The sequence below is a fragment of the Cupressus sempervirens genome, chromosome 4 (assembly GCF_028749045.1).
Source record: "Cupressus sempervirens isolate cs-2001-9-10 chromosome 4, ASM2874904v1, whole genome shotgun sequence".
Taxonomy (NCBI): domain Eukaryota; kingdom Viridiplantae; phylum Streptophyta; class Pinopsida; order Cupressales; family Cupressaceae; genus Cupressus; species Cupressus sempervirens.
The window spans coordinates 869,719,499-869,737,290 of NC_143121.1; the positions used below are offsets into that span (position 1 = coordinate 869,719,499).

Here is a 17,792-nt window from a genome sequence, read left to right on the forward strand (position 1 = left end):
GATTGGTAGAAGGTGGTTGTCTAGTTCAATAATATTTTTATCTAAATAAGTGGGAGAAAAGCATGACATGGCTATGGCTTTAAGATGATGAGAGCCTTGAATCAAAGAGGATTCTTAAATTTCATTTCCAGATCCATGGACAAGTTATGAAGGATATAAAAAATATTGGAGATTGCTCTTGACTTGTTTGACATAATTCCTAAATAGAAAGGTGGTGAACGTGAACAAAGCACGTAGAGTGTTAGAAAAATGTTTGACAAAATGAAATACCAATTCCTGACTTGTAGCTCTGAAAGATTCACTCTTTAGATTATTCAAATTCAAATCAGCATCCTTACCTTTTTTGACAATCTGCAGATAAGCTGGAGCGTCATTAATATCATGTTGATTTATGAGTGAATTATAGTTTGGGCAAGATCAAATTCTTGTGGATGTCTATTACAAGACATGGTAATTTTTAGTCCAATGTAATGTTGATAGATCTTTTTGGTTGAGTGGTCGATCTGTTACTTTGAAGTCAGAAGTTAGATATTTGATAAAGAAAGATTGATAATCAGTCATGAAGTACACGCATCAAAGGTTGGATTATGCTCATATTTTTAAGAAGTATGCTTCTAGATATTGGTGATACCATTTTAGGAAGTGTTTGCCTTCAAGACTTCTAGTCATCTCTTGTGAATGAAGAAAGGACCCCATTAGCTGAAAAGATTTTAGAAAGTAGCTTGGCTCAAGCAGGCAGACATCCCATTTCAATACAGTGCCCAGACTTAGCATTGGAGCGCATGAAGGCTTATCATCCTAACACTAGAGAATCTATTTCACCCAACAATGAAGTAATTTACCATCTAGATCCTACCTCTATTGCTACTATTTTCCAATTGCCTACTAGGGTGCAATATGGCAGCATCAATCTAAGAATTGCCAAGGAGTATTTTATTGCAAATCAAACCCAATGTTTAAATACTATGGCAAGGTCATGGTTCTTGCAACCAAGAAGAGGGAAATCTCAATTTGGAAAATCCATTCATAGATCGTTACTAAAAGAAGACGTGGCAAACATGGTAACTCTATTGAGTAGAATTGTTGGTCTTCGAGATTTGCATGAGTTCAAAGGTTGGATGTTCCTATTTATCAATATGGTCTGTGAAGGAAAACAATATATTGATTGGGCTGAAATTATCAATGACTCACTGCATAGACAGCTCATGGGACTTCAAGAAAATGACTATTTTTATATGACTTCATATCTTTTCTATGTTATTGCAAGTACCAAAAGTTGGCTAGGACTTAATTGGCAGGGTGTTTATGATGACACAACCATCATTTATAATCATCTTCCTCAAATTCAGTATGATAATACCTTGCACCATTTTAGAAGAGTGAATGATGCATTCACAATTCTAACTGTAAGGAAGATTCAAAGGAATATTGGACTTAGAATTTCACCAGAAGTAGCAATGAAAGTACAAAAATATGGAAGTTTTTTCATACAATTCTCGAAGTTTACTTATATCAGGTTAGCTGCTTATGATGGGTGTCCATTGATGCTACCTAGATTTGGTGATGATAAATTGGTCTTTATTGAAATGTGTAGGCAAATTAGTCAAACCAATAGACTTTCTAGGAATAGGAGGATAGATGAAATACCTTTTCCTATCAGCATCAGATATTATAGTTGTGATACTGCATCAGATGCCAGGACCATTGAAAGATCTATTGCCACAATAAATTTGCATCCTTACACGATGTGTTTCCCTTATGATAGTAAGGGCTATGCAGTGAATGAATTAAAGTTAAATCCCAGTCTTGGTCACTTCCTGGCTCTAGAGGACTTTTGGGAGGACTATGAAAATGATTTTGAAGTCAGGAAGAGAGATTGGATGCAGCTTATAGTATGGTAGGTGATAGACTTCAAGTTGGACATTGATGTGACAAGTGATGATGATTATGAGGTTTCTTTGGTTGATCCTTACTATTATGAGAAAATTGAATTGCTAGATCTCCCTCCTATTGATTGATCAATTTCCAAATTAAAAAGCTTGAAGGAGAGGTCTGCATATGTTCTTAATAGGACAAAAGACTAGATCAGTAAAGTCAGAGCCAAAAAGAAACTAGTGAATTTCAAAATAAAGGGAGAAGAAATAATAAAGGGGAATCATCTCGGGTGGCAATAGAAGCAACTTCTAGTGAGAAGATACAACAACTAGATACATGTGCTCAAAGTCAAGATGAAGATCTAAATCAGCCAGATAAGTTTATAGTCAAAAGAAAAAGGACAAGAATGAAATGCAGAATGAATCAGGAAGGGAATGAATACAATGAAAAAGATGAAAGAACTCCTCAAATTGTTGAATCACATGTCCCTATTACATCCCCTCATGATGTAGTGATTCCTCATTTGAGTCTCTCTCCTCCTCATATGCCATTAATAGGCATCACGTAGTTAGATAACCTGTTATCTAATTCAGAAGACTTAATGATGATTGCTGAAAATATAAAAAGTGATGTACAAGCTTCAAAAATTACGCATTTGTGGTTCCAAAATAGTCTTCAGAAGAGGAAGAAAGTTGTTGAAATGATCCCGCCTCCATTTGATGTGATCTCCAGTATTCTTCAAAAACCTCCTAAGGTGAAAAAGACCAAGGTGACATCCAGGTTAGCAATTGATTAAACTTTAGGCAACTTGTGTGTAGAATTAGCCTGTCATGCTTGACCACTACTTTGGCTTTTTCTGCATTTTTAGACTTTTCTATTTGGTGTTTTCTTCAGTTGATTTGTTTTCTTCTTTGCAAAACCTGGTTATATTTTGTATTATTTGGATCTCTAGATTAGCTGAACATATTCTCTATTTTAAACTATTACTTTGGTTGTGATGGATACTTAAGTTTTCATGTTTTGAAACTGGGATAGTTTTATGTATTTGTTAATGAATGTTGTTGGTAACAGTTATGTGTATTTGGTTTCAAACTTGATGCAAACTGTTTTTAATGTTGAATGGATATTGGAAAAGAAGTTTCTATTATATGTTTTACTGATTAATTTAAATACTAGTGTATGTTTATATGCTTTACATGTTTGAACTTGTAACTATATTTTCCTATGAATGATTGAGAGAAAGTTGAATTATCGTAATGGTTTTGGTTATTTGATTTATAATATCTTGTTATTATTAGGTGTAGTTGGAATATATTGACTTGTTTGTTTTTAAGGTCTTAATATCTTAGTAACATTGAACATAAACATTTTCAAATTTCTAATTTAAAAAAAAAAAAAAAAAATTTAAATTAAGGGAAAAGTATCCTATCAACATATAACCTTAGAAAGATTTTGAATGCTTTGGGCTAGTATTATGTAAGCCACATTTGGCAGAGGATTTTGATCTGCCGTATGCACGACTCAATGTTTGAGTTTAGTTTCTTAAATGCATTTGATAAAGGCATTAATATGTCATTTATTGGCTTGGATGGCCATTTCATGTGGTTTTGTGTTGTTGAAGTTGAGCCGAGAAATTGGGCCGCATTGTTCTGTATGTTTTGCATCTGGTTGTTGGTTGCTAAAAAATGGCAACATGGAGGAATCCGTAGAAGGGCATTCATGTTTATGAAGTCGAGGAGTGTTTAGGTTTTTCCTATCAGTCATTATCTTTCTTTAGCTTTAGTGTTTCCAGTTTTGGGGTGTGCTGTTGACTTGGGGTTTTGGCAGCAAGTTATTTTTAGAGTTTGCTATAGAGCTTATTGGGAACCCATCGTGTTTTGAGGTAGGGGGCCTTTCTTAAACCCTACTTTCTTTCTCTCGGTTGTGTATGTGTTTTATTTGAACTGTTAACTAGATTGGTTAAAATGGTTTGTTTAGGGTCTTGCATATCAACACCCAAGGGTGGAAGTATGCAGGGTCAGCAATAATTTGTTGGACTCTGTATATTTCCACATTTGGATGTGGGTATGGTGAGATTGCTATGGTAACATAGCCATGCTGTAGCATATTTGTATGTGAAATGGTAAATGGTATTACAGTAATTCTCTCAGGTTTTCATTAAGTTGAGTTCTGTGTGTTTTGGAATTCCAATATATAATGTTATTGGGCATTTTGCATGCGCTCTAGTTATAACAAGGTTATTGTTTTGTATTAAGCAAGCCTTATCTGGGTTTTAGTTGGGCTCTACCTTGTATAGAAACGATTCGTTTACATTTACACAAATTTATGTTTATTATTTGCTATGTCGAGTCGTGTGAAAACTACATACTTATGACTGTTAGCTCGAAACTTTTATAAGGTTAAATTGTATGGTTAAAATTGAGTCATGATGGTGAATAGTCACAGCATAAATATGTTTAGAACGTTTGGCTTTTGCCATGTTTGGACAGTATTATGAGGAATAAAATGATGGTTTCTCTATTTTCGTTGTTAGATTCAGGGTATAAAACTCAAACTTGTTGTTATAATTTATATGGATATGGGTACAAGAATCCATTCCAACCAACAGTGACAGTATTTAAAACATCAGTTTTTGAAAGTTTGCTATGTAGGAAACTTAAAACGTAGGCTTTAATTGTCAGTTATAGTTTGACATTTGGTAATACAGTTAGCTTGTAATATTAAAAGTGTTGTATTAACAAGTTATTTCATAGTGTTTTTTTTACTTGGTTTAAAAGACTATCGAATAGCCAACACTTGGGGTGAACTGGCATTACGTTTCAAACATAAAGTTGGCATTTGATATGTTGTCGATTTTCGTTAAGCTATGATATGCTATTATAAAGTGGAACTGGGCAACGATATCTTGTTAATTAGATAAGAGCGAACTTGAAAATCAATAGATACATCATAGCAACAGCAAAATTTTCCATTAAGTAATGAAAAGATGTGGAATGGTAGCAATTTTTAAGAACTCTTATTTTATTGAATTATGCAAGTGAATCGTTTTCATGTTCAATTATATAACATAGTTTGTGGTAGTTGAAGAATTGCATAACTGACGATATTTCATTACAAAAAAAAAAGAAGATAATGTGAATCGGTATGTGTGCATAATAAAACATGGTAGATTTTATTTCAAAATGTATTTCAGTCCATATCTAAAATGAAAATTGCTTCGATTAATGAGACAGACTTTGTGATATATGTTTGATGATATGTCATTAAAGCAGGAATATCATATGCATGCTGATTTGTATCTTGGTCATTTTGAAGTTAAGTGCGGATGATTATGTCAGCAAGAAGTTAATTGTATAGTATTAAGATTAAGTAAGTACGATTAAGCTGGGATAATAGTTTAATTGTATTTGCACAATCTTGAAATTGTAGGTTACGTTTCTGTTGTTATAATTATCCATATTTACCTTTGATTTGGTAGAATAAGATGTATTACGAATGGGTTAAAGGATGTAGTATCATGTTGTAAACTAATATATATATGTTGCATGTACATTCTTAGTATATCTGTTTGATGTGTATTTTAAGAATAGCTGTGATGAACATATATCGGGGTGGCTGAATTTGGTTTATCCAATTCAGTTAATTAATTCAGTGATGACTTTAAAATAAATTGGGTGCGTTAATTACTTATAAAAGATAATTGGCCTTACCTATGACTTAAACCTATATGGCTAAGTACAGAGAACAAGGCATATCTCTATTCTGTCATTGACTAGTATAATAGAGATTACCGTTATGTGTTTACTATAGGCATACCATACACGGATGCAAAATATTAGTCCCATAACAATGACACCTCAGTATATGTATGATTCATTTATGGGTTATTCTTAGTGTGATTTTAATTTTGCATTGTTAAGTAAATGTTTACTTCTTGCATATTAATTTAAAACTGCACTATGTTAAGTGATTCAGATATCTGCATTATGGTTTATATATAATTATTCTAACATGTATGCAGGTGGATTATGCTTTTCAATTCAGTGTGTACTGAGGCCCTTGTTGTATTGTGTTTCTTTTTTTTTTTTGTGTTTTTCAGGTGCTTTGAGATTGTTTAGCAAGTAACCAAAGATGATTGTTGAAGTTACTTTTGAAATAGGATTTAGGGTTCCTATGTTAGAAATAGGCGTTTAGAAATGAAGTTGAACTACATTATTGTACTGAACTCGATTTGTGTTAGCATCATTGTGGAAACATATATGGATGATATTATATTTCTTATTGAGGTTTTCAGATTGAGAATGATTCAATCTGTGTATTTGTTCTTGTATTAAGATGATATTTTAAAAAAAAATTATTATTATGTTCCTTGTTCCTTAGTATTTGTTTGTTTTAGTATGGTGTTACATAGCCAAGCCTATAATTGAAAGGAGTGTTGATGAAGCATCTGAATCATATTTCATTCTAGAAAAATTTGATCTTGGTCCTCCTAATGCAGAAAGAGAGTTCCAAAATTTTGAGGTGATTGTTGCTCAGATGTTGCAAAGGGTGAAGAAAGAGAAAAGAGCGAAGGAGAAACTCAAGGAACAAGTTCCGATGCTGGTATCTTATATTAATTCAATCAGCAATCCCTAGATAATGCTAAAGCAGTGGTCACTCCACTAGTTTTAGTAGGCCCTAATGTTATTTTAGATCATACTGTTGTTGAAAGAATAGACAAACACAAGTCACGTAGTATGATGATCGAAGCTTGGATAAACAAGATGATAGAGGATGCTTCAAAACTTATAACTGAAGTGAAGGAGATATATGGAAGAGCCATCAGACAGATACAGGAAATTTCTAAAGAGATGGAAAATAACAAGGAACAAAAATCCACCTAGCAAAAAGTAGCCGATGAATTAAAAGAAATTGCCAAGTTAGCTACAAGTGTCCTACTTCTTGACAAAATTATTGCTGATCCAAGTGACAACCAAACACGTATATGGAGTAAAAGTGTTGGTTGGAAGGTGATAAACATCAGTGAAGGGATCACTAAGTTTGAAAAGCTAATAGCTTCTTTGGAGCAGTTGAAAACAAAAGGTGCAGATGAATTAGTCTCTACTATCATAGGTGGAGCACCAATAAGTGACCTTCAGCATATTGATTGTCAATTTCTCCTTGATTCCTTTAGTGCTCAGATTCATTCAAAAATAGAGAACTGTGTATCAGATGTTGAAACTATGATGAAGCTTAGCCTGGTTGCAGTCACTCTAGGAGATTGTAAAATTCCAGCCTATCAACAAGAGTTAGAAGAAATTCAAGATAAATACTTCATAGCCAAACTCAGGATGGAAAATGTGTTCATTCCAAACTATGAATCAATGATGATCATCCTAGATGCTTACAAGGCTTTTTGAGATAGATCAATTATGTCCAAATAGATAGAGTTAGTAGTTAGAAGAATCAGTGATTGTATATGTAAACATATTTAGGAATTCTAGCTAAAGTTTTGTTTCTGCAAGTTTCCTTGTATAGGTTAATTTTCTTGAGGTTAATTAACCTTCCAAAATTACGTATTTTGAAGGTGGTTATTAACCACGAAGAGGTAGTTATTAACCTCTATGTCTATATAAGGACACCTATTGGCTTTGTAAAGGGACTTTTTGGTTTTAAAAATAAGGGAACACTATGTTGAAATTTTGATTGAGAGATAAATTTTGGAAAGTATGTACACTTTTTATCTCTAAAATTGAAAATCTCTTTTGTCTTCTTGGTGCAAGGAAATGAAATGAGATGTGCTTTGGGTTCCTTATATTGAAATCAAAATTGTTATGCGTTGTAGTAGACATTCTCATGGTACTATGAGAGTGTTTATGAATGAAAATGAATGTTCTTGATAATACTGGTTGCTTTCAAGCGTAGTCCTTGATCACCTTTGTTATCAATCTTGTTTACCGAAGAAGGTCGTGAGTGCATGTGGTGCATTTGTCTTGGATGACTTTCTCTTGAACTTTGAAGTTTAATTTCTTTATTTGAAAATCCTTTAAAAATTATAGCATACGAGGGAGCTGCTCCTCTAAGCACAGAGGAAGGCCGCATACCAAGGGCCTCTCCAACTGTTGTGAATGGTTTGCCACACTCTGTTGGAAAAATTCTACTGTGACAAATCTATTTTCCAACAAATTGAAAAGGCTTATGTAATATAGTGATGCTCTTAACTAATTAGAAATAAAAAAATGAATTGTATTATTTTAAAATGTTACTGAATAATAGTAAAGTAGAACAAGTTACTAAATAATAGTAAAGTAAACTAATGTAGGTTTATTACTTGCCAATATTAAAAACTTTAGGTGTAATTTATGATGACTACACTATGATTTTAAGCCAAATAAGAAAAGTTTTAAATTCATTTTTAATCTCCTATTTTATTAGAAGTGTTTTTCACCTTTACCTTTCATATGGGAAGAATTGGGAGATCTTAAATGAGGAAACTTCAAACATTTATTGGTGAACAATGTTTGTTAGTTTTCAAAATGGATCAATGTTAAAATTTGATTTTATTTTTATAATAGATAAGTATTAAGTGTTTTTCAATAGTAACTACTACGAATTTGAACTTACAATTACTTCCATCCATGATTTTATATGGATGCATAGGGTAATCTTTGTTAAATTATGTTTTTTGTCATAATAATAAAATGAGATTTCTCTCAAGGATAAAACATTCTTTATTGAATTATTCTTTAATTGCATAATTATTTATTATTGAATTATCTTTATTAATTGTAGAATTTTTATTTGGACAATTGTTGTTTAAATCATATTTACTATAATGCACTATAAAGACAAGTACATGCCACTATGTGACACTTGTTTTTAATAGTACACTAGCTCTTTTTGAACTTATTTTTAATAAACTTCTGATCTCCAATTAAGTTAAAAAGATTCCTAAACTCAAGTTTTTTATTTATCAAGGGAGACATTACATAATCCTATAGTCTATAGGCTAAAACTTTTTAATGGACTTCTGATCTCCGATTTCCACTGAAAGTAAAAGAATCCCTAAGAATCGTGTCGGTTCTGCAAGGACTTTCATCTTGTAAACTACACTGTGATTTAATTTGATCTCGGGGGAATATAATCTAAACAACGTACCAGTTTAACCCCTGCTTTCCATTGTTCCAAAGAGCCTCAGTTTGAACTTTGTATCCCTAGCCCTCCCAATATCAGAACTGGACTACAATTCTTCAATGCGCGGCAAGGGTTCGAATCCTGTTAAGGGTTTCACCGTAGTAAGTTGGACTGTGGGGGGGTTTTCAAGCGGGCGGATTTCGTTAAAGTGATCCAAGAGAAGCCAAAAAGGCAGGTGAAATGATTCACTGATCGCAATGCATTATTTTGCTCTGCCGATCTTCTCAGCAACAACACATTGACCTAACGCAAAAACTGTTTGGATATGAAATAACATTCTCTTTATAAGGTATTGCTTCGAAGAAATTAACTCTCTCACAGCCCTTTCGATAAATTTAACACAAGCCATAGCAAAAGGAAACTTAAAAAATATTATTCGCATTTCGGTACAAATCAGGTTGTCCCTAAACTTAAAAAAACTATTCATGCCCTGCCCTGCTCTGTATATTCAAAGAAAATTGCCTTAATTTACAAACGGTGACTGTTTATAAGCACATTCAACAGATAGTGCAAGCAGTAGGATATTCATCTCTCACAACAGTGTATTCTTCTCTGGCAACAGGACATTCATACGGTCTATACTCAAAGGTATACGTCATGGGTTTATACACAACTTTTGGAGGTTCTGCTTTGTTTTCCTTCTTTGCCTCTCCTTGACCTTTCTTCTCGCCCTCTTTCTTTTCCTCTTTCTTCTCGCCTTCCTTTTTCTCCTCTTTCGCAGGTCCCACGCTCAGCAAATCTGCGAAGCCAAATTTCCTGAGTTTGGATGTCAAACAGACGGGATCCACATCCCCGATTACAGTCATCTTCTTTTCCTTCATATCCATCGTCACTGAATCCACCCCTGTAGTACAAATATCCATTGGCATTCATCAGATCTTCCAGCAGAATAAATTAGTAATTTTAGGGTTTGAAAGCGAATAGAAAGAGATCTCTTACCTTGGACACCTGCAACCCCCTTGAGAGCCCTTTTCTTGCCGATTTCGTCATCCATGGTCAATTTTAGCACAATTTTCTGTAGAACACAACCATTAGATAGCTGATCACAAGTTTCACCTAAAATTTTGAGTGAGCTCAGTGAAATGAAGGAAAATTATTACCTTGGCTGCCATCGAGCGATTGAGAACTACACAATCTTTAAGAAATGAGAAACTTTAGTAAAGAATTTCAAATGAACTGCGGTGCACACAAATGCGAATGCAGGAAATTGGAAGGGCATAAGGGAGTTTTATAAAGAGGGGAAATGAGAGAATGTGCGAAAATGGAAGGAGCGTGGTAAGAGACTCAAACACAGCTTCAGGGGAAGCTGCGGAAGTTTTAGACTGGATAATTTTTCTGAGCCTCGCTTTTGTGAATGTCTGATCCGTACAATTAAAGCGGCTTCCTTGAAGGCGCTCGCATTGTCTTTTTGGCTTGGCACTCGAGAGCCACTGTGACCGCCAACTGGTATGATGTCATTCTACTCATTAACTGTGACGCAAAAGCTTAAAGTTGAATACGCTCTTCTTATTCGTTTCCTTCGTAGACTTCCTTCGTAGAGTTCAATTTTAAAATGGAATTCATCTATCTAATGCTCCTACGTTGCAATGTCCGCCTTTCAACATTTTCGGCATATTTCCTCGCACTCAACACCAATCTCTCTAAGCAAGAATTTTTACTAAAACCAGTCATATTTATGTACTAGCAATGACACCTTAAGGTCTAGTTTGGTTGCAAGAATTGTCCAATGCCCCATTCATCAATATTGGAATAAGCTCTCTTCTGAAATTTGCACATGCTTAAAATAAAGTCTGGAATATCGTTTTAATCTGTTTGGTTGTCTTCAAATAGAAATCTGGAAATGCATATTTTCTATTTGATTGTCACAATTAAAATAGAAATAGAAATAAGAATAATTTTTAATTTTTTTTAAAATAAAAAAACATTTTACTTTATAAAAATAGATTATTTGAAGTATCTTTGTTTATTTTTAAAAAATGACTTCATAAAAAAGATATATAAGTCGTTTGAGATTATTTTAGATCGAATCAAATTATTTGAAAATCATATTTAAATTGGATGTGTGACCTTTTAAATATATTATTGATTATTAAATTTTAAATTAAATTTATTGATAACATTTTGTAAAAGTTTGATTATATTTTAATTATTTGACTATAAACAATATTATAATTAAATGTTAAATTATGTATACATTTGAAATCAAGATCATAACTAAAATCATATTAGTAATAAAAAATACTAACAATTCAAGGTTATTAATATGATTTTTTAAAATAACGTATCCACTAACTAAATACAAGATTGATTTTAAAGACAATTTATGAAAGTTCATAAAATATATAAAATTTGATATTAGTCTTTTTTGCTATTTTATAAAAACCCTTATACAATTTATAGCTATTCACTTTTTCGCATATGGTCCTAAAAAAAGTGCAATTATAAGGCAAAGAATACATCGTAAAAAGTAAATTTCAGCCTTTTGAGCCTTGCAACACTTGCACTATGTACCTTCATCATACACTATGCTTGTTATTTTTGCATCAATGGCCTAATCAAAGAATCCACACCCATCATGTCCCTACAATAACAAATCTTTATTAGTTCTTGCAATAATAATTAATTATTCATAATGCTAATTTATGAGAAATTTAATTGTATTAACAACCCTTTTCCTTTCTGGGCAACACCAAAATTTGCGCCCAGGATTTTAGGGTATCTTAAAGGTCTTCAACAAACATGGGCCAACACCACATCGAAATGTTGGCACATTCACTTAAGCTATCAACCTTGCAAGATAATAACAAATATTTAAACATCCCAATATTTGAAACCAAATTTTCAATTGTAGTACGTAGTTTACATGAAACTCATCAAAGTGTATTCTAATTTGATTGGATGTAGATTCGTGCTTGTTTGTTTAATAAGAAATATTATTTTGCCAAAAGTGTGAAGACATGATAAATATTAATAAATAACACTAGTTCAAGGTTCATGAGGGAAATAACTAGCAAGAAAACCCTCAATCCTCACTGATTACAAGAGAATGCTAACTTAGAGAAAGTAGGTGGGACCTTAGAAATGCCCTTATAGCATGGGCTACAATCAATATTGCTCAGCTTGCACGAATTGTTTAGATTGCATAAAATGTAGGCATAGTTAGAATTATCTTTTATCCTGATGTAGATGTTTTTTGATTTGATAGTTTTTGCAAGTGTGCCTCCTTCTCTATCCTTCAAGCTACAAATGGATTTGTGCTCATATGTGTTCATATCTGTCAAATATAAAATTTGGGTGTAGGCACAAGCAGGCAATATCTTTAACTCTTGAAATTGTTGTGAACATAATTCCTTGTCGATCAATCTTTCTAATGTCAATTGTGGCACGTTGCAAAGTAATTCCTTGTGCTTTGTGTATGGTCAATGCCCATGCCATTTTTAGTGGTATTTGGCATTGATTTCCATGACTCAATGGTGTTATTGGCACATCGTGTGGTTGATCCCTGCCCCATGGTGGGCCACTATAGTTTTTGAACTGTACAACAACAGATAAGCAAATTTGTGGTGGTGTTTTATTGTTTCTATAAATAATTGTTGTTACTTGGCCAAGTGCACCATTGACTAGTCCTGTTTCAACCCATAAATTGGAGGATATCATAACTTCTTACCCAATGCATGGAATTATCTTTGTAGATGTTCATCTTCTACATCTAAAATTGTTAAACCTCTAAGTTTTTTTACTTGTTGAAATTATAGATGGAGTAACTGAGAGGGGGGGTGAATCAGTTACCACAAAAACAAATCCATAGATCCCTTAGATGTCTTAAATAACTAGTTACTGCTAATACTCGGTAAACACTATAAAAAATTTGTAACTCGGTAGATTAACTTGTTACTGATTTTCAAGCATTCATAATTATTAACATGCATGCAAAAGTAAATAACATGAGCACAAGAAACACCAGATTTAACGTGGAAACCCAATATGAGAAAAACCACCAAGTAACTAGCTACCAATTTTCACTCTTCTAAAGTGAGCCCTATTAGGAGCCAACCATGTTAAAGGTTACAATACACATTGTTAGGTGTGACCCTATTAGAGGATTTAATCACCCTGTTAGGAGTGGCCTTGCTAGAGGTCTTTATAACAATTCAACTGAACTGTCACCTTGTTAAAGGATTTACAAAATGGCTGTTAAACCAACTTTGTTAAGAGATTTTGAAATCACTGCTATAATGGTTAGAAAGTAACAATGAATTGACCTGAATAAGATGCATCTGAATTTGCTGATTATAGATCTCTATTCTACACTATTAGATCCTTTTCAATCAAGTATAGCTTTGCTGCTCCTTAATGATCTCTGATCATCCTTCAATATTCGCTTTCACAATAATTTGTCTTCCTTCTCATTCACATTACATCAAATCCATTGCTTACACTTAGAATTCACAACTTGGCCTCTTATATATACCATTTAGATTATCAAGTCAACTCATTCACAAGTTACATTTACCAATAAACCATATATCAGTTGGCTACAAATATTACATTAAACAAATAAACTTTATTTCACAAAATAATGGAATCCTTCATTGGTTGACCTTGCTCGATAAATATTGCTCCAGGAACAATTTCCTAAGTTAACCACCTCAACTCGGTTAACACTGTAATTTTAGCAAAATCATTTGGCTGCTGAGTGAACTCAGTAAGAACTAAATTTCCTTCATTGTCCATGAAAGCTCGATTAGAACTATTTCTTGCACAATTTTCTCTTGATGACCGAGTGAGCTCAGTAACAACTAAATTTCCTTTGCTAACCTTGAAAGCTCGACAGACTTTGTTTCTTGCCTTGTTGACCATCTGAGCTCAATAGACTTTGTCTCTTGCCTTGCTGACCATCTGAGCTCGGTAGACTCTGATTGATAACTAATATGACATTTTTGTAACATCAAAGGCAACACAAAATTGAACAATTGTATCCAACAATCTCCCTCTTTGGCATTGATGGAAACACAACATGTCATAGTAGAATGAAATTGAAAACAAGTTTTTTCTGATAGAATACTTCTTCCTCTTATACCAAAATTTCCAAATACAACAATCTCCCTCTTTCATAATAATCTCTCCCTCTTACACAGACTCTCATTTTCTTGCAAATTTGAGAAAGATATGATAGTATACTCTCCCTCTTTGAAAACACATGCCAAAGACAACACAAATCAAATGAATATCATTATACTTGATGTACTAATTCATATGCAATGTCTTCATTACTTTGCTGCATCAACTGATAGATCTTCAATCCTGCTCCTATTGATGCATCACTAAAACTGTATTTTAGTGAGCTTCAGATAGGGGAATGACCCCTAACTTACCTCTTAGATACAAGAATGCATCCATAGGTAAAAACTTTGTGAATATGTCAACAATTTGTTCCTTTGTATGGACATATTCCAATATGATTTCCTTTTCTTGTACCAAATCTCTAACAAAGTGATACTTTATAGCAATATGCTTGGTTTTTGAGTGCATCATTGGATTCTTAGATATGTTAATTGCACTTGTGTTGTCACAAAACATAACAACGGGTTCTTTGATTTTTTGCTTCATACCTTCCAATAATTGTTTGAGCCACATAATGTTTGAGTAGTTTACTGCTGCTGCAACATATTCGGCCTCTGATGTGGACTGAGATGTACAATTTTTCTTTTTGGTTGTCCAAGAAAACAACCTCTTTCCAAGAAATAAAGCTCCTCCACTTGTACTCTTTCTGTCATCAACATTCCTTGCCCAATCTGCATCAACGAACACTTTTAAATCTAGATTTCCTCCAAGTTTATACCATAATCCATAATCTTTAGTTCCTTTCAAATATCTCATGATCCTTTTGATTGCCATCATGTGATTTTCTTTTGGTTTTGCCAAGAATCTTGCTACAATTACTACTACAAGGGTAATGTCTGGTCTTGTGTGCACTACATATGGTAACTTTCCAATCATAGATCTATACAATGTCTGATCCACTTCTTTTGATTCATCATCCTTGGTAAGTTTCAATCCAGTACACATAAGAGTTCCAACTGGTTTGCAATCTTCCATACCAAACTTTCTCAGTATCTCCTTGATGTATTTGGATTGAATGATGTAGATACCACTCTTACTCTAATGAATTTGAAGACCAACAAAGAATTTGATTTCTCCAAACATTGACATTTCAAATTCTTTGTTCATTTGTTCTAAAAATTCTTTGCAAAGATCATCATTTTCTGTGAACGAAGTATCATCTGCAAATATCTCTGTCAAAACAATCTTATTATCTAGTCCTTCCTTTATGTACAAACTACTGTTATCATTAGTTCTTTGAAAACCAATCTGAATAAGATAGTTATGCAATCTTTCATACCATGCTCTAGGGGCTTGTTTCAGACCATACAATGCTTTATGCAATTTGCAAACCATGTCCTTCTTGTCTGGATCAACAAAGCTTTTAGGCTGTTCAATGTAAACCTCTTCATCCAATATGCCATTGAGAAATGTTGACTTGACATCCATTTGATAAACGTTGAATCTTTTGTATGTAGCATATGCAAGTAAGGTTCTGACACCTTCCAATCTTGCAACAGGAGCAAAAGTCTCTCCATAGTCTACACCTTCTTCTTGAGAGTATCCTTTGCATACTAGTCTAGCTTTGTTCCTTGACACCTTACCATCTTCATTTGACTTGTTTCTGAATACCAACTTAGTTCCAATCACATTTTTTATCTTTAGGTCTAAGTAAAGAGTCCATGTTTTGTTTTTCTCTATATGTTCTATCTCTTCATTCATAGCTTCAATACAACTTTCATTTTCTAATGCATCTTTGATATTTCTAGGTTCAAAATCAGCAAATAAACAAGTGCCTTTCAACTTACTTCTTGTCATTGTTACTTTTGATTCATCTCCAATGATCTGGTCTGGTGCATGATGCTTTCTGACATACTTGGCTAACACAGGCTCCTTTCCTTTGAATGATTTTCATTGTTATCCTTCTATGCTTCAACTTCTAGTTCTAGTTCTAGGTGCTCAGGCTCGGCAGCTGTTGATTCATTAGCTTCTGTTTGCAACTCACGTTCTTGCAACTCGGTAGGTATTAGCTTGTTTGAACTTCCTACAAATCGGTTATTGAAGACTTAGGAGTTGAAGATTCTTGATTGACAGGTGTATTTGGCACTGTGTCAAGTTCAATGTGAACAAATCTCCTATAGTCTTCAGGTTCCCTTTTGCTTTCTTCTTCAGTTCTTTCTGCAAACTCATCAACTTTCACATGTGCACTTTCTATGACTTTATGAATAGACAAATTCAAACATCTATATGCTTTACTTTTGCAAGAATATCCCAAAAATATTTCTTCATCACCCTTTACATCAAATTTACCTTTTTTAGATTCTTTCAAAATGTAACATTTGCTTCCAAATACTTTTAGGTAACTTACATTGGGTTTGTAGCCATACCATAACTCATAGGGAGTTTTGAATGAGTCCTTTTTCAACTGTACTCAGTTCAAGGTGTGAACTGCAGTGCTGATAGCTTCCTTCCAGTATTTGATAGCAATGTTCTTCTCAATCATTAAGGTTCTTGCACAATCCATGATAGATCTGTTCCTTCTTTTAGCTATTCCATTTTGTTCAGGAGTTCCAAGTGTTGAAACTTGTCTTTTGATTCCCCTTTCAATGCAAAAGTTATTGAACTCATGTGAAATGAATTCACCACCTTTGTTAGACCTTAAAAATTTTAGTCTTTTGCCTGTTTCCTTTTCTCCTCTGGCCAAATACCATTTGAACTTTTCAAATGCTTCTGATTTCTCTCTTAGGCACATGACAGTCATCATTCTTGAATAATCATCAATGAAAAGAATGAAGAGTTTTTCACTAGTATAACTTTCAATTCCAATAGGTCCACATAAATTAGTATGCACAATTTCTAAAATTTCTTCAGACTGATAGTTCTTTCTTTTAAACTAATTTTTCCCATCTTGCCAATTTGATAATTCTTGGATAGACCAACGTCAAGTTTCTTGATGTTAGGAATGCCTCTTACTTTTCTAAATTTACTTATTTTTACCAAGTTGTCAAAGTTTACATGACATAACCTCCTATGCCATAACCAACTTTTTTCAACTTGAGCAATAAAACATGAACATTCACCAAGTTCAAGATAAAACTAGTTACCTTTTGTTTGAGTGTCTAATCCAATCAACAATTTTCCTTTGACATTTAGCAATCTTGCTTTTTCATGCATGAATTCCACTTTGAATCCATTATTGAGTAGCTATGCCACACTCAGCAAATTGTGCCTTAGTCCTTCTACCCAATATGCATTATCACATACAAGTTCCTTGGTCAATGAGATTCTTCCTTTTCCTTTTATACAACAAGGTTCATTGTTACCAAATCTTACACTGCCACCATCATATTCTTCAAAATATTCAAACTTAGTTTTATCACTAGTCATGTGATGAGAACAACCACTATCAATAATCCATATCATTTTTTCTCACATGAGAAATGAGTGCCATTTCTTCATCATTATCAGACTCATCTTTTACAACACTGTAAGCAATTTCATCTTCTTCTTCATCATCAGAATCATTAGAATCTTTAGCCATGAAACGTGTTTTCTTACCTTTATCCTTGAATGATTTAAAGTCTTTCTTGCCATTGCACTTGTGACCTTTCTTCTCATCCTTGTTCTGCTTATTTCGGCAC

General features: G+C 33.4%; 1 protein-coding gene across 1 annotated transcript; it reads right to left on the reverse strand.

The window, feature by feature from the left end:
• Positions 1–9,396: 9,396 nt before the first annotated feature.
• On the reverse strand, positions 9,397–10,412 carry LOC149564169 (heavy metal-associated isoprenylated plant protein 39-like). The gene is made up of 3 exons (XM_089827229.1): positions 10,149–10,412; positions 9,988–10,063; positions 9,397–9,892 (listed from the first exon to the last, which is right to left on the reverse strand). Exons 1-3 carry the CDS (start codon positions 10,158–10,160, stop codon positions 9,546–9,548), a joined length of 435 nt encoding a protein of 144 aa, XP_089683355.1. The 5' UTR covers positions 10,161–10,412; the 3' UTR covers positions 9,397–9,545.
• Between the last annotated feature and the right edge of the window lie 7,380 nt (positions 10,413–17,792).

Excerpts from the sequence above, each read along its gene's own strand:
- LOC149564169 (XM_089827229.1), bottom strand. Across the intron at positions 9,893-9,987 it reads GGGGGTTGCAGGTGTCCAAG|GGGTGGATTCAGTGACGATG; the intron begins GTAAGAGATCTC and ends TTTGTACTACAG.